The following is a 25084-nucleotide window of genomic DNA, read 5'->3' as shown; positions in this document are numbered from 1 at the left end:
GCATTAACAAGGGAGGCTCAACTGGAAAGGGAAGGTTTGAGAAGAGGTTTGGAAAGAATTATTTTGAAGAAAGAAATAAGATGGAGGCAGAAGTCAAGGGCTATTTCTCTAGGAGAGGGGGATAAAAATTCAGCATATTTTCATGCATTTGCAAGTGCCAGGAGGAGAAACCTTATTACAAGAATTGAGATAGGGGAAGATATGGTGGATACATGGGAAGGGATTCAGAGGAAGGTAATGGAATTCTACAAGGGCCTTTATGGGGAGAGGGAATGGAGTTGGGTGACTCTAGGGGCTTGGAGCCTAAGCAATTTTTCAGCAAATTGGTTGGAAAGAGAGATTGAGATTGAAGAAGTTATAGAAGCTCTGAGAAGGATAAATGGGGATAAAGGCCAGGACCAGATGGGTTCAAATTCAATCTTATTAAGGCTAATTGGAGTTTCTTGGAAGAAGACTTCGTTCAGTTGATCAAGGAGTTTTGTGATTGAAAGAACTTGACAAGAGAATTAATGTCACCATCACACTGATCCAAAAGGACGGAGCAGTGAAAATAAAAGATTTCAGGCCAATAATCTTGATTAGCAGCCCTTACAAGTTATTAGCTAAGGTGTTGTCCAAGAAGTTGAGGGGAGTAATTCATGAGATGGTGGGAGAAACCTAAATGGCATTTGTGGAAGGGATGCAAACTTCGGATGAGGTATTGATGGCCAGTGAATGGCATTGAGAAACCTTATGATCATAGTTGTCAAGGTGACGCCTAGGCGACAAGGCGCCCTTGGAGGCTAGCCTTGCCCAGTCGCCAAGCAGTTTTGTGCACTGGGTTATAAAATACTTTTATATTTTTAATTTTTTGGCATTATAATTATAAAATAGACATTATTAAACTAGAATATTCATTTTATGTGTTTATATACTAATTTCTTTTTATTATTTTCTTATTTTGTTAGGGTTTAATCAACACAAACATTGCTAACTGCTGTATTGAACCCATGGTTCAAAGTATCGATACACCTCTGTGTATTGGGAGAGGTGTATCAGTACTTATAGCGATACTCCCCCTATATTTTTTTCATTTCTTTGGTTTTCAATTTCATTTTTAAATATATATATATATATTTAAAAAAATGGGTCCTCGAAAACACCTATAAACAGGTATCGAGACCCCAAAGATACAATACAATATACCTGATACGGGGCATATTGTATCGAAATTTTGATCCTTGATTGAACCCTCAAAAATTTCAAAACCTGAACCAAAAAGCAGAACTTCTTAGCTTCGATGTCAACATCTCTTCGCCATCTCCCAGCCATCACCATCTATAAATATATCAATATATCATGACAATTAACTACTGATCTTCACAATCCAAATACAGCATTGTCAAAATTCTATCATTTGCATTCTGAATCCTGAGCCCCAAGGGGTTCACTTCAAATCTCACCAGTGGATCCACTTATGGAAAAATCTACCAACGATTATCTGAATCTTTCTACACCATCCACATAATGGCCACAGGGACTTCTTTCTGCATTTTTTTAGGGGTGCAAATGGATCAGATCATGATCCGATCTGATCCCATATGGTCGAATTCGGATCACTCCTGTTTGGATCTTCAGACCGGATCCGGATCCAGATCCCCCTATCCGATCCAATATATATTATATATTTGTAGATATAAATATATAAATACATACATATATAAGTTATTTATTTATTTATAAATGTATTTTTTATATTATATTTTTATAAATTTGTTATATTATTTATTTTTTTATAAAAAACATGTATATATATGATGAAAATAATTAAAAAATCCTTGTATTTTTTGTTTTTACTTTATTCAAATTAGTATAATTTACTTTTCTTTTAATAATTTATTAATTTTTAAAAAATACAAGTTAGATCGGATCAGATTCGAAGATTCGACTTACCGGTAGGATTTGAATTCAAGTCGAGTCCTATCAGATCGGATCGGATCGGATCCGACATGAAAAGTGTCGGATCATATTCGAATATACCCTGATTCGAATACAATCAAATCCGTTTGCATCTCTAATTTTTTTCCCTCTTCAGAACTATTTCTTTGATAGTAGAAGAAAAGATTTCATTAAAAGAAAAGAGTACAAGCTGTTAAGATGTTAAGGCAACACCTTCAAGCAAAAGCATACAAATGGATGAAAATTAAGTTTCATGAAGCAAAACAAAAATAATAGAATCAAGGGTTCTAAGTGGAATCTTGAGATGAAAATTGGTGATATGAAAGGTTATGAATATATATGGGGGCACCCAATTATGGGAGTAATTGAAGATGGTTTTGTACAAAAGAATGAAGATAGGAAAAGGGGCAAATTTTTGGATTTTGGTGTAAACTAAAGAACAAATGTACTTAAATCAACTTTAGACCTTTGGATCTGCTGGTTGAACCCTTTTGATGAAGAACTATGCCATGTTAATGACTTTAATGGACATTTACAAAACTAGAGGGAGATAGAGAGAGAAACCCAGAATTACTCAACAAGATACCTAGAACCACTTACCGCTATTAGCACAAGCTATAAGAAATGCAAGTAAACCCAATTTCAACTCACATGTTATTTGCACTCTACATATATAATAGACACTATGTGACTAGGTTGGCCAATCCTACTTGAACTAGAAAATACAAAAATTACAAAATTACCACTATCATAAGAAATACAGTAACTGCTAAACAGATTAACCAATGACACTAAAATTTTAAACATGGATAAACCAGGACTAAACAAATAATCATAGAGAAACTATGACTAAACAAGTCAAACATAGAGCCAGACCCAATAGATAATATGTAAAATGATCATAATACTCCTAATGTCCAAAAATACAGAAATACATGAAAAAAATCCAGATTTGCAATTTTAGCTCTTTGATTCCTGTGACAAATAGCTTTCTTATATGTAAACTTAGAACCAATAGTGTCCCTACTGGGGCACTCCCAATAGGGACTTGTAAGCAGAAAGCTTTGTTAGAGAATAACAAGAAAGATGCCATTGAATAGACACATGAAAGCTAAAATTTTCTACTTGTTCACTAAATCTGCAATTCTTAGTCTGCAGGAGGCTGGAAGTTTCATTATAGGGACTAGAGTGGGCTTCATGAAGATAATTCTAACAAGGCAGTGGTATCTTTCAAAAGGTATGAAGATAGTTTCTTGAGAACCTTCAGTCATATCTCCAATAAACTAAGTCTTTGGAGACTCGTTAACAAAATGATTAGACACACTCCAAAGAAGTGGGTAAAAATAAGCTGAAATTATGCTCACTCCAAAGATGCTCTATTAGAGACAATAATGACAAAAATAATCGCATTGGATGAAAACCTTGCCTATATTTGATTCCTTCCCTACAGATAATATAGCTAGGGAAAGGTGTTGATTGCAAACTTGACCACACAACCAAAAGTTACGCCCCTTTGGTTATCTCTTTAGTATACATCTTGTCAAACTTAACTTTGACGGGAGTAGTATAGTATGAGGAACCCCAGGAAGGTCAGACATTGGTGGAGGCTTTAGAGATGGTAAAAGTGTTAGCTTGGCATTATACACAGGTCCTATAGGCCAAGAAGACTCCTAAGGACAGAATTCCTTATTGTGACAATTTTATAATCTTTTGATGTTTCTGGTGTTGATCAATTTGAGTCTTATTAAGAGGCAAATTAGTTTATTGAGTCTTATCAAATAGTTTTTAATATTTTAAAAGTTGAAATGAACTTATGTCAATTTTCTTTCAACCTGTTCTTCAGGGGTCAAATGCTGTCTGTTTTGTATGATTTTGATGTTAACTAGAATAAAGCACGTTCTCCACAAATCTGATGTGCTTTGAGAAGTAGAAGAAGTTGATTGCTTGCAGTCTAAGGGTAAAATGGCTCCTCAGTCGAAGGTTGAGAAGGGGATTTCCTTTGAAAGAAATGGAGTTTGTCATAGGAGATTTCTAGAAGGGGAAAAGGGATGGAGAAGGCAGATGAGGTGTTTGGGTCATGTCAAGAAGTCAAGGAAAACCTGCTGTGCACAGTGGGCTTGACTTGGAAGAGGTGGTTAACATGGAAGTGGAGGTAAGGATAAGTAGTAAACCGGAAATCCTTCCCAAAGAAAATCCCTTTGAATTTTTTCAATTCTTTCAGCCACTTGTGATGAATCCTAAGTAAGGATAAGTATTAAACCGGAAGATTTGAGAGGGCACTCTTTATTAAGGTTATTCTTCCCCCAAAGATAAATATTTTACCTTACACCCATCCAGCCTCTTCTCCACTCTTTCCACTATTATTCTCCATGATGCACCTGATTTTGAGGATCCCCCAATTGGCATCCCTAAGTAAATAAAGGGGAGTTCTCCAATTTTATATTCAAAGGCTTCAGTGCATTCCATTAGAACCTCCATTTTAACCCTCCCAACTCAAATCAACACATTTCTTGATAAGTTCACCTTCAGCCCTGTAGCAGCTCAAAGTTTGCCAAAACTACTCTTAGATTTAAAATCTGCTCAAATGAAGCGTCCAAGAAAATCAAGGTATCATCTGCATATTGCGAATGAGATGTACATGATCCATCTCTGCCCACTTTGAAGCCTTCAATTAGACCCAACTGCCCACTTCTTTCCAGTAACAGATTTAGAACTTCCGTAACCAAGACAAAGAGCATAGGAGAAAGAGGGTCTCCTTGCCTTAAGCCCCTCGAAGCTTGGAAAATTTCCGTAGAGATACCATTAATAAGAGTAGAAGTTCAGGACTGTTATCAGTCTTGAACTCTAATGGATTTCAGGATCGAAGATAGGAAGAAAGGCAAGAGGAAAGAAGAGGAAGAGGGAGGAGAAGCAGTAGAACACAAGGGTTGAAAGGAGGAGCAGAAGCTTAATGTTCTGCCGCCGCCACTTTAATTAATATTTATAGGTTATGCTCATTACATGGAAAGGACAGATCTGCCCTTAGTCTTTACATAACAAATAGAGCAAAAATAAGACTGAAATAAATAACAACTGAAACAACTAAATTACCAATAGCTAACCCCAGGCAGACTAGAACATCTTCTACCCTACGAACACAATGGGACCGTAGTTGTGGGGCCCACATCAGTGTTCTCTACACTCCCCCTCAAGTTGGGAATAAATGTTTATCATTCCCAACTTGGATAGATCTGCCTCTAGCTTCTTCCGTGGTACAGCTTTGGTGAGGATATCTGCCAGCTGCATATTGGAGGTGATGTATGGGAGACACACTTCTTGTGATGAGACCCTCTCTCGTACAAAGTGTCGATCAACTTCAACATGTTTAGTCCTGTCATGCTGCACTGGGTTGTGTGCTATATTAATAGCCGCTTGATTATCACAATACAGCATCAGGGGCTTCTCATACTCAATACCCGACTCCTCAAGTAGTGATCTCAGCCAAAGATTTTCAGCCACTCCTCAAGTAGTGATCGGGAGACAACACTCTGTTTCTTACTCCTCCAAGAAACCAGGTTACCTCCCACAAGAGCACAATATCCAGAGGTAGACCTTCTGTCATCAACACTCCCAGCCCAATCGGCATCCGTATAGACTTCCACCTTCATGTGGTCGTTGTTCTTGAACAGTATACCTCTACCCGGGCATCACTTCAAGTATGCTAATATTCTTTCTGCTACTAGAAGGTGTGTGGTTCTAAGAGAATGCATGTACTGACTGACAACACTAACAGCATAACTAATATCTGGCTGGGTGAGGCATAAATATAGGAGCTTTCCCACTAACCGCTGGAACATAACTTTGTCTTCAAGCAGCTCCCCACTCTCTGCACTAATCCTGTGGTTCTGTTCAATGGGTGTATCTGCAGGTTTGACACCTAGATTTCCAATTCCAGCCAAGAGATCTAAAACATATTTCCTCTGAGAGACAAAGATCCCCTGTTTAGATCTAGCAACCTCAATACCCAAAAAATACCGTAGTGTATCCAGATCTTTCACCTCAAACTCTTGATGAAGGAGCTGTTTGAGGGACTCAATCTCATGGTTGTCATTTCCTGTCACCACAATATCATCAACATATACTGCAAGTAGTGTCAGTAACGACTCCACCCTCTTGATGAACAGTGTATGATCTGACTGGGCCTGTACATAACCGAACTTCCCAAGGGCTAGTCTGAATCTTTCGAACCAAGCTCTAGGTGACTGCTTCAAACCATACAATGCCTTATTGAGCCGGCAGACCTTCTTACCTGCTTCTGTATCATAGAATCCAGGAGGCAACTGCATGTAAACCTCTTCCTGCAAGTCCCCATTCAAGAAGGCATTTCTTAACATCCATTTGGTACAAAGGCCAAGTGTAGCTTGCTGCAAGAGATAATAAAACCCGAATGGTGGTCATCTTGGCTACCGGGGCAAATGTCTCCAAGTAATCTATACCATAAGTTTGAGTGAACCCTTTTGCAAGTAGTCGAGCTTTGTACCTCTCAATGGAACCATCCGCATTGTGCTTCATAGTAAATACCCACCTGCATCCAATTGGTTTCTTTCCTTTGGGCAAGTCAACTAGCTCCCAGGTATTATTTTTCAACAGGGCATCCATTTCAACTTGCATTGCACCTCTCCACTCCGGGGCTGATAGGGCTTCTTGCACTGTTCTCGGAATAGGGACATCAGCAACGAAGGTGAGATAGGACCTGTAGGAGAAAGATAGGCAATCATAGGACAAAAACTGGGAGATGCAGTGGGCTGTAGATGTGGTGCAATGCCGTTTTCCTTTACGGAGGACAATGGGAAGGTCAAGGTCATCTACAAAGGGTGAGGTAGCAACAATGGAAGGAGTCTCTGTGGGCCTTGGGACTGTAATATCTGGACGTGGAGCCACAAAAGAGATTGGAGCTGGCTGGGACTGCTGATGACGGGGATCAACCTGCCTGCATCACCTGTGATAGACTCTCAACTCCCAATCCCTCTGACCATCCTCGCTACTACAGCCCTCATCACCAACTGGAATAGGTAAGGGAACAGCCCCAAAAGTATTAACCCTATCCTCACTGCACTCCCCCTGAAGAAAAGGACCCAAATCTCCATGCTCACTACTCTCCCCCTGAGGAGAGACCCGAGAATAGTAGGGTGTCTCCTCAAAGAAAGTAACATCAATGGATACAAACTTTTTCCCTGAGACAGGATCATAACAACAATAACCCTTTTGAGTTTGTGCATAACCAAAAAAGATGCATTTGGAGGCCTTGGGTTCAAACTTGGAGTGATTGGGACCGAGAAGCTGAACAAAACGGGTACAACCAAATGTCTTGAGGGGAATAGTGAACAACTCCTCATTGGGGTATAGAAGGGAAAAATGAGGTTTCATATCAAGAACCCGAGAAGGAATCCGATTAATAAGATATACCACCGTAAGGATAGCATCACCCCAAAAGCGAATAGGGACATTGGAGGTAAACATAATACTTCTAGCCACCTCCAAGATGTGCCTATTATTCCTCTCTGCAATCCCATTCTACTGAGGTGTATGAGGGCAAGTGCTCTGGTGGATAACCCCATGATTAATGAGGTTTGATGCCAATGGCTTAGCAAAGTATTCCTTTGCATTATCAGATCTAAGCACTTTGATCCTGGCATCAAACTGAGTTAGGATCATTTGGTGGAAGTTTTGGGTCAAGGCAGGCACTTCATCTCGTGATCGCATAAGATAAACCCAAGAAAACCAGGTGTGGTCATCAACAAATAACAAAAAATACATGTACCCACCCATAGAAGGAATGTGATATGGCCCCCAAACATCAGTATGCACAATATCAAAAGAACTATTACTCCTTTTATTACTCAAGGAATAAGAGTTTCTACAATGCTTAGCAAACTCACAACTTTCACACTTCAACTGAGATGACTCAACAGACTCGAACAACGTAGGAAACAAACTCTTCAAGGACCAAAAAGATAAATGACCCAATCGGTTATGCCAAAGCATAACCGGACTCACAACCTGAGAAACAAGTAACTTCTTATCCACTAACTCTTCCCGACGAGAACTCTCGCCGAGCAAATAGATCCCATTCGTCTCACAGCCAGTCCCAATCACCTTCTTCGTCTCTAGGTCCTGAAAAACACATCGGTCAGGAAAGAAAGTTACTGAGTAGTTCAAATGTTTGGTAATACTACTAACGAAAAGGAGGTTAGTATCCAATTTAGGAACATTCAAGACAGAGGACAAGGATATAGTATCTGACAGTTTGATGTCACCCTTGCCAGAAATAGGGACAAGAGAGCCATCAGCTATAGATACTTTATCCCTACCAGAGGATAAGTAATAAGTAGTAAACAAAGAGGGCAAGCTAGTCATATGGTCGGATGCACCTGAATCTATTACCCAACACGGTTCAGTAGTACCTGGAGCAGAGGCATGGTAGGCTGAATCTCGAGTACCTAAGTGTGCAAAGGCCGATGTGGCCGGAGCTGATGATGACTGCGGTAACTGAGCTGAACTGCCAACTTCCTTCTCCAATTGTATTAGAACAACCCGAACTGCAGCTAAGGTCTCTAATGGTGTGCCTCTCGTGCCAGATGAGGATGTTGAATCAGTAGTCATAGCCACATGAGCATTACCCCTTTTATTTCTCAACTTTGCCGGGACCAAATGTGGATGCAGCTTCCAACATGTTTCTTTTGTGTATTTATGTTTCTTGCAATGCTCACACACCACATCCCTTTTATCTTCCTTCTTTCTGTCCCTCTCTGAATCACCCTCTATTTTGGGTTTGACAGCTACCAAGGCAGGTGTAAGTGGCTGAGGTTGCATCATGACTTTCCTCCTGGTCTCTTCACTATGCACTAAGGAGTATGCCTGAGAGAGGGTCACACTATCTCTGGTCAAAATCTGCTGCCTCACAATATCATTCTGAATTCAGTCCTGCCAAGAACTCAAACACTCTGTTTGTCTTGATGTGCTTTCTATGTATCTAAGCATCTTTGGGACTCTCCCACTCAAGAGTCTCTAAGTGATCAATCTCATGCCACAGGGACTTCAAGGTAGAGAAGTAGACCGACACCGGTTTCTCTCCTTGTTTAAGGGAATTCACCTCACATTTCAACTCATATGCTCTGGCAACATTAAGGGGTTGGGAGTAAGTCTCTTTCATCACATTCCATATCTCCTTGGTTGTCTTTGCCCATAAGTAATTTCGGCTAATATGGGGCTGCATAGAATTACAGAGCCATGTCATAACCAAGTAGTTTTCTTGGACCCACTTGGTATACATAGGGTCTCCCTTGGAAGGTTCTGCCACATCTCCCAAGAGATACCCTACTTTGCCCCTTCCCCCAATAGCCATCATGACTGATTGGGCCCATTCCAAATAGTTTGATCCATCAAACTTTACGGTTGTAATCTGAAAACCTATCTCAAAACCACCACAATAACTGCTTTCTGCCTGATTCTTAAACTCCATTTCGGTCAAGAACCAGAAGTCTCAAAAATAGGGTTACTACAGTCAAAACCAGCACTAGGACTACCAACCACACTCACAAAATCAATATAGAACCAATCTATACTCACAGTAGATGTGCATGAAATATGAATAAAACTGATCTGAAATCAACAACCACACACAACATCAACAGTCCGAACTGTTTTCACCCCTTTAGAAGTGTTTGAAACCCCAAAAGAAAACTGAAAAACAGTTTGAAGAACAATCTGATATGCTGAAGCCAATTTGAGGTTTTAATCAGTCCTAAAAGCTGTACACTCCAGACAGTACCGTACGGATAAGGTTTGTATTAGGGTTAATATGAAACCTTAAACTGATCAATCTGATATGCTGAAACCCTAAAACTGAACTATTAGGATTTGCCGCAGGGATAAGATCACAAGGTTCAGTCCAATACTAGGGTTTGCCGCAAGGATAAGACAAAACCCTAGAGAATAGAGAGATAAAACCCTAGAGTGGTTCGGCCACCCTTGCTGGATAGGTCCAACCTATCTTCTTTGATGTTACTTCTCTTAGAAAATAAAAGACTTACAATAAGATGCAATTCGCTGCCTACCAAGGTTACCCAAACCCTAGCCTTCTCTGATCCTTCCTAATCACCAACTCGCTGCAACTGTGGCACTTCTTCAAACAGCTGCTAATCCTCTGGAGATCTCCAAGAACCAGTCAACGAACTCTGCTTTCTCAGCTTCCAGCCTTAGATGTTTCTCATGTGGTCGGCTGGACTAGACTCACATGAGAAGCCCTAGCTCTGATACCAAGTAGAAGTTTAGGACTGTTATCAGTCTTGAACTCTAAATGGATTTCAGGATCGAAGATAAGAAGAAAGGCAAGAGGAAAGAAGAGGAAGAGGGAGGAGAAGCAGTAGAACACAAGGGTTGAAAGGAGGAGCAGAAGCTTAATGTTCTGCCGCCGCCACTTTAATTAATATTTATAGGTTATACTCATTACATGGAAAGGACAGATCTGCCCTTAGTCTTTACATAACAAATAGAGCAAAAATAAGACTGAAATAAATGACAACTGAAACAACTAAATGACCAATAGCTAACCCTAGGCAGACTAAAACATCTACCCTACGAACACAGTGGGACCGTAGCTGTGGGGCCCACATCAATGTTCTCTACAATAAGAATGGAATATGACATTGTAGATATGCAAGCAAACATCCAGCTACTCCACTTCTCTCCAAAACCCATCAGCCTTTGTATCTCTTCTAGAAATCCCCACTCCACATGATCAAGGTTCAAAGTATCGATACGTATCGGCCCGTATCAGCCAATACGTATCGTATTGGGAGCTTCCCGATACGCCCCTACAGAGGGTGTATCGGGGTTTTGACCAGTTCAAGGGGTGGACGGACCTTAAACTGACCGCTCAGAACCAGATTTGAAAAAAAAAAAACTAAAAAAACTACCGATATGCCGGTAGAGGCGTATCAATATTTTGAACCGTGCACATGGTCATAGGCTTTCTCAATGTCAATCTTGCACACTAACCTAGATCTTCCACTTCTTATTCTGGAGTCTATGCATTCACTTGCTACTAAAACTCCGTCCAAAATCTGTCTACCTTCCACAAAAGCCATTTCCGATTCTCCCACCACCTCAATTTCCTCAATCTTTTTGATAAAACTTTGGCTAATAATTTGTAAGTGCTGCTGATCAGACTAATTGGCCTGAAATCCTTCAGCTCTACTGCACCATCCCTCTTTGGAATTAAAGATGTAAATGTAGCATTGGCCCTTTTCTCCAGACACTTTTCCTTGTGGAATTCTTCGAACATCTGATCAAAATCATTCTCTAACATATTCCAGCATGCCTTTATAAATGAGAAATTAAAACCATCTAGACACGGAGCCTTATCCCCATTTATTACTTTCAAAGCCTCCTTAACTTCCCCCAAATCAAAATCTCTCTCAAGACAGGTTGCTGAAACGTCACTCAGCTTCCTTGGAGCCATCTCCCCAAGAGGCATCCAGTTCCAAATTCTTGAAGAAGATAAATTCTTGTAAAATACTATCACTTTACTTTGAATTTCGTTCCAATCCTCCACCATCTCCTCCCCCACCACCTGAATTCTAGGGATAAAATTCCTCCTCCTAGCATTAGCGTAGGCATGAAAGAAGGCAGTGTTTTTATCACCTGCTCTCATCCATGTCAATCTTGATTTCTGTCTCCATTTCTGCTCTTCTCTGTAAATTATTCTTTTTAATTCACAATCCAGCCTTTGTCTATCAGACTCCTCTACCCTAGAAACAATTCTTTCCTCCTCCAACCTGTCCAAGAGGACCATTTTTTCTAATATTTCCTTCTTTTTTCTTCCTGTATCCCCAAAGACTGTTGAACTCCAAGCCTTGATTTCTCCTTTCAGCAATTGAAGCCTCCTGACCAATCTAAAGCCTGCAGACCCTTCTACTTGTAACTCACCCCATTTATCTTTTACCCACTCTAAAATGAAGTTTATAAAGGGAGAACCAGCTCATAAAAAGATTTCACCTCAGTTGAATTCCAACCAAAATTCATAATACCATACTTACATGCAATCACCTTCCTCCACAGAGAATCCCTTTCACACTGAACCTCCACAACCACTTCACCAGAAATGCATTTTTTTAAATAATGTAACTTTTTTTAAATAATCTAAACCTTCTAATCCCCAGCTCCCCATCGTTTTTGTCCCTTCAAATGCACTTGCACTTCAGCCAGTGATATTTTTTTCTCTTGGCTATTAACACTATAAGAAATCCCTCTGCAGCGTTTCAATTGATTCTGCAGCCAAAGATGTCACCTTGAATAAACATAAGTAATAAACTGGAAAATTAGAAAGGCAACTCTTAATCAAAGTTATCCTCCCCTTGAATAATAAGTAATTCCCCTACCACCCAATCTTTGTCCAATCCTACCCAACACTGTTTGCCTAATAGACTGGAGAACATTTTTTTCTCTATAACATCATTAAAGCAAAGTTAAAGAAATAACATATACAACTGTCTTTTTTTATGAATAATAGTATATACAACTGCCAACCCTGAAATAGGGTGTTGATCCCATTATAGTCCTTTTTACAGCTCTGCCCAGAGTAGATTCTCCTCATAATCCCTTGTTTAGCTAAGGTATCAGCTAGTCCATTAGCTGACCTTCTTGTCCACTTGAATGAAGCCCCAATCTCCCGTGTAATGCTGAAAATTTCCCTTACAGATCAAAATCTCTCTCATAATTCATATTATTACTTCTTTTTCTTTACCACTCATCAAAAAAAATAAAAAACCTTTTTCTTTACCCACCACATTGTGGTAGAACTTTCTCCTTTCCATCCTACATCACTACTAGACCTTCCATAACCGCTTTCTCAAAACACCTTGTTCATAACGTACAAATAGCAACCCTTCTCCAATTAGTTATCAATATTTATGCTAATCAGGTCATCACCTCACAATGTTAAGGGTTGAGTGAATAACCTTTCCAAGTCCTTTTGTCAATTAAACAATGTAGCAGCTATGAACTGGACTCCTGATCATTCCTTTTATGTTTCTTATAAGTAGTTCATCCAAATTGTTTTAATCATGGCATTTTAAATAAACAAATAAATAGATAGTTTCTTATGTGAATGCTCAAAAGCAATGTAATTAATTATCTTAAAATATAAACTAACCCATAAGATCATTCTATATATACTGAAAATGTATTTAGCTCCAACCGCCAATGGCTAGTTGCAGGAGCCTAGGGGTTTCACATCATATCATAACATATTAATGATATTGGAAGGTCCTGAAAGCACAAACTAATGAATGCTATTAGGAATACCTGCAGTGCTGCCTGAAAAATCAGTCTCTCATCATTCTCCATAGGTTTTTCGTCTCCTAAACCTGAAACATATACAGGATTACTTGAACAAGCATAGTGTGTACTACTAACAGATCTTCCCTGCACCAAAGATGAAGGCAGCACCCTGATTCCACTACTTTCATACATAACAATTTCATCACCAACCCTGTCTGAATTGTCTTTCATGTAAATATTAAAATCCGTTACATTTGTACCCACGGAATGATTAGATCTTCCATAAGCATCAGACATACGACTGCTATCCCCATTCTCCAAAGAAAATTTTGGTTTAGTAGTTGGTGCAGAAAACTGAAGCAAAGCTGGAAGCTTCCTCCTTAAGGTTTCTTGGGATGAAAGCTTTTCTGGATCAACTGGCTGACCCACATTCTGATTCTCTTCCAAATGCTTGGGAACATCTGTTTCCCCAAAGTGCTGGGTCAATGTCACTCCCTTGTCACTAGAACTAGGAAAAAATTGTTCTGCAGGCCCTTTATTAGAAACATATGTTCTAGGCAGCAGAAGCTTTTGAGATGATTCGCCGTAACCTGCAAATTTAAGCAATGGCTCAATGCCAGATGATAAATAAATATTCTCAGTTAGGTATGAAAAGAATTCACATCCATAATATATTGAACTTTACCATGTGAATTAGAGCAGGAGGTAGAAGCCCAAGATGGAAGCTTCCTAGGAATGGAAGAAGCAGCAGATCCCCTTGGAAATGATGTTTCTTTTTCTGGGAGAACTTCACCTTCACTATCTGATGAATTAATTTCTATTGGATCTACTGAAGCCATAGAAGCTAAATAAGGACTTTTCCTTTCAGTGGAAAACTTAGAAAAATCACTGACTGGAGTCTGAATCTGCAAATAAAGAACAATGTCTATATCTGATACTTTTTTCTGAAAAAGATAAATGTTATTATTATCTGATCATAAACTAGCAACCCCACAAATAATAAGCATTGTAAAGTCATTAGGAAGTTCAATAATCCAACTCACTGGGACCATGCAGTGCCTCAAAATCAAGCTGCAAATCCATCCCTTCAGAAAAGAGCAGCATCTTCGAGTAGACTCAAGGAGATCAAGAAGAAGATTCTCATGCTCCTGCATCTACTGCAACTGCGTACCCACTTTAATAAGAAGCCCCAGATTGATGAAGCAAAGACTTAACTGGATAATAAAGTGCTAGAACCTACGTTTCTGCAATGTTACAAGCAACAGATTGATCTATAAATAGGATATATGTAAATGAACATAAAACAACTTGAGTCTCAGTATAAGCACTTAAGAGAGTTCACATAAATGAATGTATAGAGACTGGGCCAAATGGTCCCAGTACTCTTTTATTCTTGTCTGTTTTTCTTAGTTAAGTTTATGACAATGGGCCTGATAACTTCTTTTTATTCCTAATACGTTATGTTTATGAGCTGGCCGCCCCATTAAGGGCATCATTGTAATTATGTTCATTAATGATTAAGTTAATAAAAGTGACTAGGAGAAAGGAGAGAGAACTGATCATACTCTCATCTCCTTCTCCCTTCTTCCTCTTCTTCTCTTGCTATCTTCTTTCTTCTCTTCTATTTTCAGAATAAAATATTCTCCTTCTTTAGCGTTGAATCACATCTTGGTATCAGAGTAACCCTCTCCTCTTTTTTTCTCTTCATTCCCATACACCCTTGATTGGAAGAGTGTACGAAGAGTTAGGTTGCTGATATTTCTTAGTTGGTTGCTGCCTAGTTGGAAAAGGGTTTGGAGATAGAATCAGGCTATTAAGATGCCAAGAAATTGCTGTTTTTTGTTTTGCCCAAAACCCTAGTCGACTAGAGATATTTTTTCTTTTGATAGATAACTTAAATTTTATTAAAAAAATAAGGTAATAGCTTTTTTTTATGATTTTTTTTTTGATTATTGAAATAAGTTTATTAATGAGCAATAGACAATAGTACAAAGTCCCCAAGTAGAGGCACAAGTTGCAACCTCTCTGGGCTAGTTAAGTACAAATTCCAGATTACTAATAGTTTACAAAGTAGCACAAAAAAGGTTTTCCCTGGAAACCCCCTGTTTGGCTAAAGAATCAGCCATAGAATTAGCAGACCTGCTAACCCATTTTACCTCAAACTCCCATATTGCTGGTTAACCATGTTACTTTTTTTATGAGATCTTTGTAGCCCCAAATGGTAGTATCCGGGTTTAGAAGCCATCCCGTTACCACCTGAGAGTCCCCTTCAACTAGGAGATGCTCCACCCCAAGCTGGTTAGCAATCTGAATTCCTTGTACTGCAGCAAGGATTTCTGCCCTTGTGGAGTCTCCTACTCCCACCGGTCCTGAGAATAAGGAGATTATGTTGCTGTCCTTATTACTCAGGACACCCCCTATACCTGAAGGCCCTGTATTGCCTTGGCTGCTTCTATCAAAATTCAACTTACACGGAACCCTTTTTTTTTGATGAATTATTAGGTAACAGCTTTGCAAGCATCCCTTAGAGAGGCATGATATGGTACCTCTCAATAATAAAGCAAATTACATTTGTTCCCAAAACAAAAATGACTTATTCACCCCTTTCTTAGCCAAAGCATCTGCCACCCCATTTGCTGATCTCCTCACCCATTGTATCCTCAAATTCACATTCCTGGTAAGCCATTTAAATTTTTTCATTTCACTCCAGTAGCACCAAATTATAGACTCTAGATTCTTTAACCACTCCCCCACTACTTTTTAATCCCCTTTGATCACCACGTTTGCCAAGTTTAGCTCACTAGCAATCTGCACCCCTTCTATTGCAGCAAGCAGTTCTGCTTTAAGAGATTCCACCACACCTGCAGGGCCAGAAAAGAGTGCCATAAGTTTACCTTCTCCATCCCTCAAAACCCCTCCTACTCCGGAAGGGCCCGGATTACCTTGGCTACTCCCATCAAAGTTCAGTTTATCAAAACCTTTAATTGGAGGTAACCCAATAACCACCACTCTGTCCTTTCTATAAAAGCTTCTAGCAACTGCTTCCTAATTCCTCTAAATATCATCAAAAGAAAACTAGGAGAACAGCTCCAAGGTCTTAATCCAATGGATCACCCTGACTATCACAAGTCCTAATTTCTTCCTTCTCTCCTTCTCTGAGAAGATTCTTGCATTCCTCTCTTCCCAGATGGTCCAAATCAAGGCTGTTCTAACACATCTCCATATAATCCTTCCCCTCTTCTTTGGCCAAGTAAATAGAGAAGGATCAAATTGCATATTAACCTCCATAGGTAAAGTCCACCTGCACCTGAACAAAGAGAAAAACCAACGCCAAATAGCTGCAACAACGGGACAGGAAATCAGTAAATTATGGAAACTCCCATTACTAGATTTGCACAAGACACGCCAGTTACAAAAGAAACAAGAATTAGGTCTTCTCTTCTATAGCATGTCCAGAGTACTTATCTTCCCATGAACTATTTCCCAACAGAAAGCTCTTACTTTGGGTGGTATGGGTCTACACCAAAACCCTTTAAAGGGAAAACGAGAGATTGAGGATTCACAAAAGGACTTGAACAAAGAAGCACAAGAAAGGTTGCATCGGTTTTCCTCAGGATATGGACTAGAAAGGTTGCATTCACCCCTGGACTAACTCTATGCTTCATGGAAAATTCATTGAAGACTTCAAACAAATCATCTTTCACAATTTCCCAACAATCTTGGTAGAAAGCCATTGTAAAACCATCTAGGCAGGGGATTGATCTATCCATTAAAAATGTTGTCTTCCAAATTTCCTCTCCTTCAAAATTCCTTTCCAACCAATTTGCTACCTCAGTCTCCACACAAGGCCACTCGAATTCCCCCACACTCGTTCTCTCATTCAAGGCCTCCTACAAAATTGATTTGAAGTGGTCCACAAAGATCTTAGCAATCTCATCCTGATTGGTTATCTCCTGCCCTTCCATCTCAAAATTGGGCACATAATTTTTCCTCCTCCCATTTTCTAGGGTATGAAAAAATTTTGTATTACCATCCTCTTCTTTTATCCACTTACATCTAGATCTTTGTGTTAAGGGCCCGGGAATAGGATCTCGTCACGGGTCGGTCCACGGGGAAAACCTCCTATTTTCCCTTGTTCCTTCCTGCTCTTGATTAACCTATCTTGGCGCCTCTGGTGATTTGTTCAAGAGATCACCAACTCTCCTAACTCATTTCTTAAACTGAATATTCGATATCTCATTCAATAATGGGGTCTCCTTAAATAGGAGACTAACAAGAGTCCTAATCAAAGGGAGTCTCCTTGCTGAATAGGGAGACTTCCAGTTCTATCTTGCTAAGGATAAGATAAGCTTATCCTAATCTGATAAGCTACTAACAAGATAAGAGATAAGAACAATAAGATAAGAACAAGCAAATGAGCTAAGCTAATCTAGATAAGGGGGGGTGGTGGGAGTTTTCAATCCTCGGCTGGTAGCAGAAGAGGGGGTCGTTGCTGCTGATCTTGGGGGTACCCATGAGTTTGGTGGCCGACCCACATTAAAAATTCCGCGGCTGAGCTGCAGTTTGCACTCGAACGCACAAGCTAAGTTCATGGTTGTGACCAAATTTGGGGGATTCTGCATCTCGACATCCACCCGCAAGGGTTCTGATAGCCCTGCCGTGAACATATCCACTTGCTGGTCGGGTCGCATGGAGGATGCCCTCCCGAGGAGGGTTTGGAACTATCACTGATATTCAGCCACCGTGTCGGTCTATTTAAGGTTAATCAGCTCACCCAGTGGGTTGCTGGTCAGTGGGGGTCCGAACCTAAGAAGGCAATATGACTTAAACTGGGGCCAACTGAGCCCGGGTTCTTATTGCTCTAACCGATAAAACCAAAGTTGTGCTTCCTCTATTAAGTGAAAGGTGGCTAGACTTACCTTATCCCGGTCATCTGTCCGTTGGTTCTGAAAAAATTGCTCGTAGCGATACAGCCAGCCTAAGGGGTCTCCGTTGCCGTTGTACGACGGGAATTCCAGCCTGCTGTACTTGGGGACGACTGCGGTTCTTTGGCTAACGAACTGCTGCTCGCTGGAAGACTCTGGCAAATCTGATCGGCGGCCATTGGCGGCTGTCCCTCCTTTAGAGTTCCCTTCCCTAGAAAGGAATAGCTCCATCAGGCGTCGCAGTTCCCTCACTTCTTCTTTGATCTCACGAACTTCGAAGCTGGTCTCCACGAGTTGGTGCTCGAGGTCGTGGACCCTGGATGGTAGCTGCTCCAGATCACCCATAACGCCTTGCTCTGATACCAAGTTGTTGACGGCCCGGGAATAGGATCTCGTCACGGGTCGGTCCACGGGGAAAACCTCCTGTTTTCCCTTGTTCCTTCCTGCTCTTAATGAACCTATCTTGGCGCCTCTGGTGATTTGTTCAAGAGATCAACTCTCCTAACTCACTTCTTAAACTAAATATTCGATATCTCATTCAATAATGGGGTCTCCTTAAATAGGAGATTACAAGAGTCCTAATCAAAGGGAATCTCCTTGCTAAATAGGGAGACTTCCAGTTCTATCTTGCTAAGGATAAGATAAGCTAATCCTAATCTGATAAGCTACTAACAAGATAAGATAAGAGATAAGAACAATAAGATAAGAACAAGCAAATGAGCTAAGCTAATCTAGATAAGGTTGCTGTTGCCGAACTGAATAGGATGAGTATCACTGAATCATTACTGCTGCTGGCGGTGGGTCAGGTGCCTGTTGCTGCCGGCGGCAATGGTACGTCTTCCCGAGGAAGGCGTCCATAACACTTTGTCTCCAACAAATCTCTTCCCTTAATAAAACTTCTTCTAGCCCTTTCTTAACCCTATATCTAAACGGTCTTTCCCCCACAACTAAGGTCCCCTGGGCTTCCTTCTCATCTAACTCCTCTAATTTAGACAAAAGTTTGGGCTTTTATTCCTCTACTCTACCAAAGTGCTCCCTATTCCATTCCTTTATTTTCTCTCTCAACCTCTTTAATTTCTTGTAAAATTTCACTCCTTTCCACTCCACTCCTCTTAACTCCTTCCACCAAACCCCCACTTTTCTCACGAAATATGGGTGTCTAAACCACATATTTTCAAATCTAAAAGGGGTAAGACCATTTGCAAAGGTTTCTAGACCTAACTTAATTGGACAGTAATCCGAGTAGTGATTTAATAGACGCACCTGCAGGCAAGGTACATTTTAGGGTATGTGCCTCACCTAGGTCCCAAGTAGAGCATTTTCAAAAGGTGAATGCCTAGTGCGCCTAGGTGTGTGCTAGATACACCTTGATCTTCAGCCCATGTGTGTGCCTTTTAAAAATATATGCATTTTTTCTGTTTTTTTTTTTTTTGTGTGTGTGTTTGGTAGTTGGATCGGGGGTAGAGTCCCTCAAGGCAACATTAGCAAATATGGGGTTCTCTCCGCTCACTAAAGGCGGCTCGTAGAATCAAGAATACATAATATTTAACATCACAATTGCAATTTGAAATAATGCAATTGAGAAAAAAAAAACAAAAATAGTTAAGAGTTTACATGCTTGAATATGTTGTATATATTATGCTTGATTTATTTTTAAATTTCCATTTTAAATATGTTTTACATGTTATGCTTATGTATTTTAATTTGAGATAATAGGTTTAAAATTTGAGTTTATATTTTTAATTAATAATGTTTAATATTTTAATAACTTGCACTTTTTGAATTTTTTGGATTTTTTTGAATTTTTAGATTTATTTTGCATTTTTATGCCTTGCTTCAAAAAAGGTCCATACCTCACCTTGCACCTCAGGCGCAAAATAGCCCTTGTGCTTTTTTTGTGCCTTTCACTTTTAAAACACTAGATCCAAGGTGACTCTAGATAAAGTTCTAGAAACTTTGCTTCATGGGATTCCCAAATTTCATTAAACAGGAACGTATCTAATTTTGAGCATTGGGGTACTTCCTCAAAGTTAGACCAAGTAAATCAGACTTGCATCAGGGGGATTTCCTTCAGTTCACAAAATTCTATAAATTCATTAAATCTCCTAATGCTAGTGGTCACCTACTAGTTGGGGTTGTTTGTTTCATTTGAGAATCTAGCCACATTAAAGTCCCCTACCACACACCATGGCCGATCCCATAGACCCCTAATAGCATAAAATTCCTCCCACATTTCATTTCTTTTCCAGTATCTATTTGGGCCATAAACATTGGTAAATACCAAGATAAAACCATCCCTTATGTTCTTGAACTTCATTGATATCGAGAATCTCCCAATCAGTTCCATCATTGACTCCACCACCTCATCCTTCCACATTGTTACAATTTGCATGTTATCATGTTTTTGTTGTGAGGAAAGTAAAAAAAAATAATCTCAAGGGTTACGCTTTGACAAAACTATCAAACTGAGGAAGATGAGAGAACAACAGCCCTCCATCGTTCCGACACAGTCCTCTAAGTCAAGCTAAGTTAATCAGTTTCCTTCTTTGTTTTGTTCTCTTTTTCCACTGGTTTAAAATAGTGGTTACGCCCCATTTTTCTCCTCTTCCTTTTTGTTGGACTAAAGCCATTCTTCTATTCTGGTTTGAATCATATTATTGGACTAAAATAGGGGTTCCGCCCCCTTCTTTTGTTCTTAAATTTCTTGTCTGTTTTCAGCTTTTTTTCCCTCATTATTGGTGTCTGAAACAGGGAATCCGCCCCTTCTTTTATTCTTCATATTCTTCTTTTATTTTAGTATTTTTTTCACTAGCTTTTCCGGATCTAGAACAGGGGCTCCGCCCCCTTCTTTTGTTCTTAACTTCTTACATTTTTCAGTTTTTTTTGTTCTCATCATTGGTGTCTGAAACAGGGACAGAGTCTTTTCTTCTTCATATTTTTTCTTTTATTTTAATATTTTTTCACCAGCTTTTCTGGGTCTAGAACAGGGACTCCGCCCCTTACTTTTCTTCTTCATTTTCTTCTTTTATTTAGTAATTATTCTCATCAAGAAACACTGCAAGAAACACAAGCACAAAAGTAAGTGCAGAATACATAAAACCAAAAAAACTAGTTCCGAAGGGGTGGAAATCCATCGGCTTTTATTTTTAAATTCCATCGCCTAGGCAAGGGCTAGACACCCGCCTAGGCGCCTGGGCGCCCCATGGTCGCTTAGCCTCGCCTTGGTGCCTTGAAAAATATGCTCTGAAGAATGAGATGAAACTTCACAAACTCTGCGGATGCATAAGGATGAGGTTGCTGAATGGAGAATTAGGGTTTCTCAGGGGAGAAGATGATATTCCCCCTTGGATGAAAGTTTGGATAAGATTGATCTGAAGTCCCTATAAATTTAGAATGATATCAGTAGTTTAAGACGGGAGAAATCTTTAGCTATATATTATTCTATGCTGAAGTCCCTATGGCATGAGATTGATGTAAAAACAATTGCATGGGAAAGTACTAAGGATGCTAAGACTAATAGAAAATTGAATCAAAGGCCAAGGTTTTCGAGTTTCTAACTGGACTCAACTCTGACTTTGATGTAACCAAAAAAAAATATTTTAACAAAGAATGAAGTGATTCTTTCTCAGGCATACACCAAGGTCAATAGTGAAGAGAGCAGGCGAAAGCTACAATTATAAGCTAAACAATTTTTAGAACATTTGCACATGCAAGGATAAGTCAAGGGGACTAATGAGAATAAAGAAGTGATATGTGAGTATTGTAAAAATCCTAAGCATACTAAAGATATTTGTTAAAAAACTGAAACCGGTAATTCAAATCAAAAAATCTGATTAAGCCAACCAGTCAGTTCGGCTTCAGTTAACCTATTAAAAAAAAACATGCTTAACCAAACCAATCGATGTATATATATTTACAATATCTATTTATAGTATTTATATATAATAATATTATAATATATTATAAATATAAAAAACCAAATAAATGAACTATTCAACTGGTTAATTGATTAACCGATTGATCTAGTTCATTTTGAGTTCAGTACTTTTCAAAAACCGAAGGACCAATTCGATTTCAAATATGTGCCCACTGAGCACTCCTAGAGAGACCAAGAAAAGTGCATTGTCTAGTACCAGATTTCACCTCTACATCCTTGCCCATACCCACATGTGCTCAGCTGGAATAACTAAATTATTTCCTAATAAAGGAATATTCAGAATCATCTCGAAGCACACGAGAAATGCATGGCAGTCTTTTCTATATAAAGGAGTGATTGAGAACCCTAAAAGAGAGACACTCAAGACACCTTGAGACCTCAGACATTCCCATTAACTTCAGAACCAAATCAATCTTATCCAAACTTTCATCCAAGGGGGAACACCATCTTCTCCCCTGAGAACCCTAATCCTCCATTCAGCAACCCCATCCTTATGCACACGCAGAGCTTGTGAAGTTTCATCTCATTCTTCAGAGTTGCAAGAATTCTTATTTCACATTTCCAAAACTTCAAGATCTCACTGTTGGGGCATTCTCATGCCAACTTTCAATAATTCTTAGACCACAGCCACACCATAGTCTTACAATCCCCTTAAGCGTCATGTTCAGATGAATATCTATACATGTTAGCATGTCACTTGTCCTGTTTTTTCCATAATTTCTATTCTGGCTTTCAAAACTAGAAGCACTTTGATAAGCTGAAGAAACCACCAGCATGGGTAATCTTTATACCTTGCATGGAAATCTTTTTTTATATTATTATCTTGCATGGAAATCATCATCCTCCAGGCACCATTTCCACTTTCAAATTTAAAGATACCACAATCCAAGCAAATATGAATGTACCAAATCAAGACAAGGGTAAGGTTAAATTTAAGAGGGAAGGGGGAATATTAGGAATGAGACATAGCTTATTTAGGACCCGTTTGGCGCATCTTCCCGCGCGGTCTGCCGGCTATTTATGAGGTTGGCAGACTGCGATTCGGTCTCTTCCAGTATGGTTTGCGGTAGATCTAGCCGCCAAAATCCAATGCACCAAAAAGACGTGAGAAGCCCAAAACGGGCGATTTTTGGGAAGCTCCAAATGGAGCTTTTGCGCTTTTTTCTATTCGTCTTCATGCGCAAAAAGGCACGCCTTAGCCAAACGGGCTTTCAGGCTGCTCAGATCTTAATGCAAAAGCTCAATGCGTCTTTTGACTGTCAGAGCTACCAAAAGATCTTCCCAAAAAGACTTCCCAAATGGCCCCTTAATTTCTTGCTTCTTTTTAAATACGCCAAAACATGCATTGTTCAGTTTAGGTAGTTGTATCATAAAAGGAAGGTTGAATGTATTAGGAAAGCTCAGATTTGATTATTTGTCTTTGTTAAAGTGCACATGCTGAAGGGTTGAGGGATGTAAAATAAAATTGAGTAGAAGAAAGTAAATTTAATTTGAGCTACATGTTGTAGGTGATTCTTCCTCATTATTTTATATTTTCTCTTTACTTTTTTCAGTAAGATCACTTTACACTCGTAAGACAACCAAATGTATGTTAATCCAGTTACAATTTCGCTCATAATCCTCCGCAATCTGCATACAACGCTGTACTTGTGAAATGAAGGAAAAAGTTTATTTCGTAGTGTCCTGAAATCTGACGCATAACCTACTTTTTTTAGTCCACTGTTATTTGCAATTTCCCATCATTAGCACAGGAAATATTTATAAAAGGGTAGGTGGAAAAAAGAAGGAAGCAAGCATGTCTAATGACGAAAAGGATAGTATTGTTCATCAAAATTTAACAAAGAAGACTTTAAACATAGAAACCCTACAAAATAGTATCAAAAGATAACAGAAAAGAAGAGGTACAAAAATTATGCTCCTTGCAATTGCTATCGCTAATTTAATCAAAAATATGATAAGAATTCTCAACAACAAAGTAATAATTCTTCCGGTAAACAACCTATAGAGTTTAGACTACAAAAATTGACATAAAAAGTAGAGCAATCCAAGAAGTTGGGAGACTGAATTTAAAAAACAGAAACGTCTAGAAAACAGGCATAAATTAATAAAAACTTCCAATTGAACTTACAGTCAGATGAGAATAGTGACTCCAGCTTTCTCTTCCAGATCAGTCGATTGACAAAAATGGCAACAAAATCGAATCGCTCGACTGGTTTTGCATTCAAATCTGGCAAAAGAAACCGCCTTGAACCCTAGAATTTGACCATTGACAGAACGGCTAGAACTGTGGCCTCAGAGAGAGAGAGAGAGAGATGACCGGCTTCGGACTACTGCTTGCTATGTCGAAGGCAGGGAGGATGTTCGCGGTTTTCGCGCATGATACGCTGTTCTCTAGAATGCGCCGCAGCGAGATGGGCGTATGGTGCGAGAGGACCGGGACTCAGGCCTCAGGGACTGAGGGAGTGGGTTACACTGCTACAGTCTCAAGAGTTTTGGTTGGTCCACCAGGCAGTCGGCAGTTTGCGAGATCACAGCGGGCGCCCCACATGCACATCTCAGCGTGGATTCGGAACATCTCCGAATTTGTCGGTGGGAGATGTTTCCGATACATGTCCGAAGTTGTTAGTGGGAGATGTTTCCAATATAGTGTTGGGATATGCAGTGGGGCGTTTGTGGGGCGCAAAATTAGATTTGATCTCACTAGACCTTGCTAGCACAGCCCTTTCAACTTTGGAATATCTCCCATGGAAACAATATATAAATAGTAAGGGTAGAGCTAATCAATTTCCTAAAGGATAAGAGTATTATTACAAATTTGTCCTTGTAGAAATACCCATAATAGCTATAAGTAGCTAGTTTGAGCTTTGGGGGCATCAAATGAATTAATTGCCCCCCAACATCTATATAAAAGCTAGTTTGAGAGGACATCTTAGTAAAGTGATAATTGACTTTATAAAAAAAC

At 39.5% G+C, this 25084-nt stretch overlaps 1 protein-coding gene across 5 annotated transcripts in view; it reads right to left on the bottom strand.

Moving 5' to 3' along the window:
* The window catches only part of LOC148860814 (helicase-like transcription factor CHR28), an 89319-nt gene extending 64465 nt beyond the window's left edge, over nt 1–24854 (bottom strand). Inside the window, exons 1-4 of one of the 5 annotated variants that reach the window (XR_016094891.1) lie at nt 24251–24852; nt 14304–14504; nt 13946–14165; nt 13285–13850 (exon numbers count right to left, since the gene is read on the bottom strand). Coding sequence is in view for 4 of the 5 variants with exons in the window: in XM_088941217.1 (XP_088797343.1) it covers nt 13285–13850; nt 13946–14165; nt 14304–14414 (897 nt within the window). In the remaining variant the exon portion in view is untranslated. Of the gene's footprint in view, nt 1–13284; nt 13851–13945; nt 14166–14303; nt 14505–24250 lie in introns of all 5 variants that reach the window. The other 4 variants (XM_088941217.1, XM_088941218.1, XM_088941220.1 and 1 more) reach the window with 4 other exon arrangements.
* Nucleotides 24855–25084: the final 230 nt, after the last annotated feature.

Source organism: Nelumbo lutea, chromosome 4 (assembly GCF_056320005.1).
Source record: "Nelumbo lutea isolate HS-2025 chromosome 4, American lotus-T2T, whole genome shotgun sequence".
NCBI lineage: Eukaryota > Viridiplantae > Streptophyta > Magnoliopsida > Proteales > Nelumbonaceae > Nelumbo > Nelumbo lutea.
Note: the sequence above shows the minus strand (reverse complement) of the source record. Positions and strands in the feature narration are given on the sequence as shown.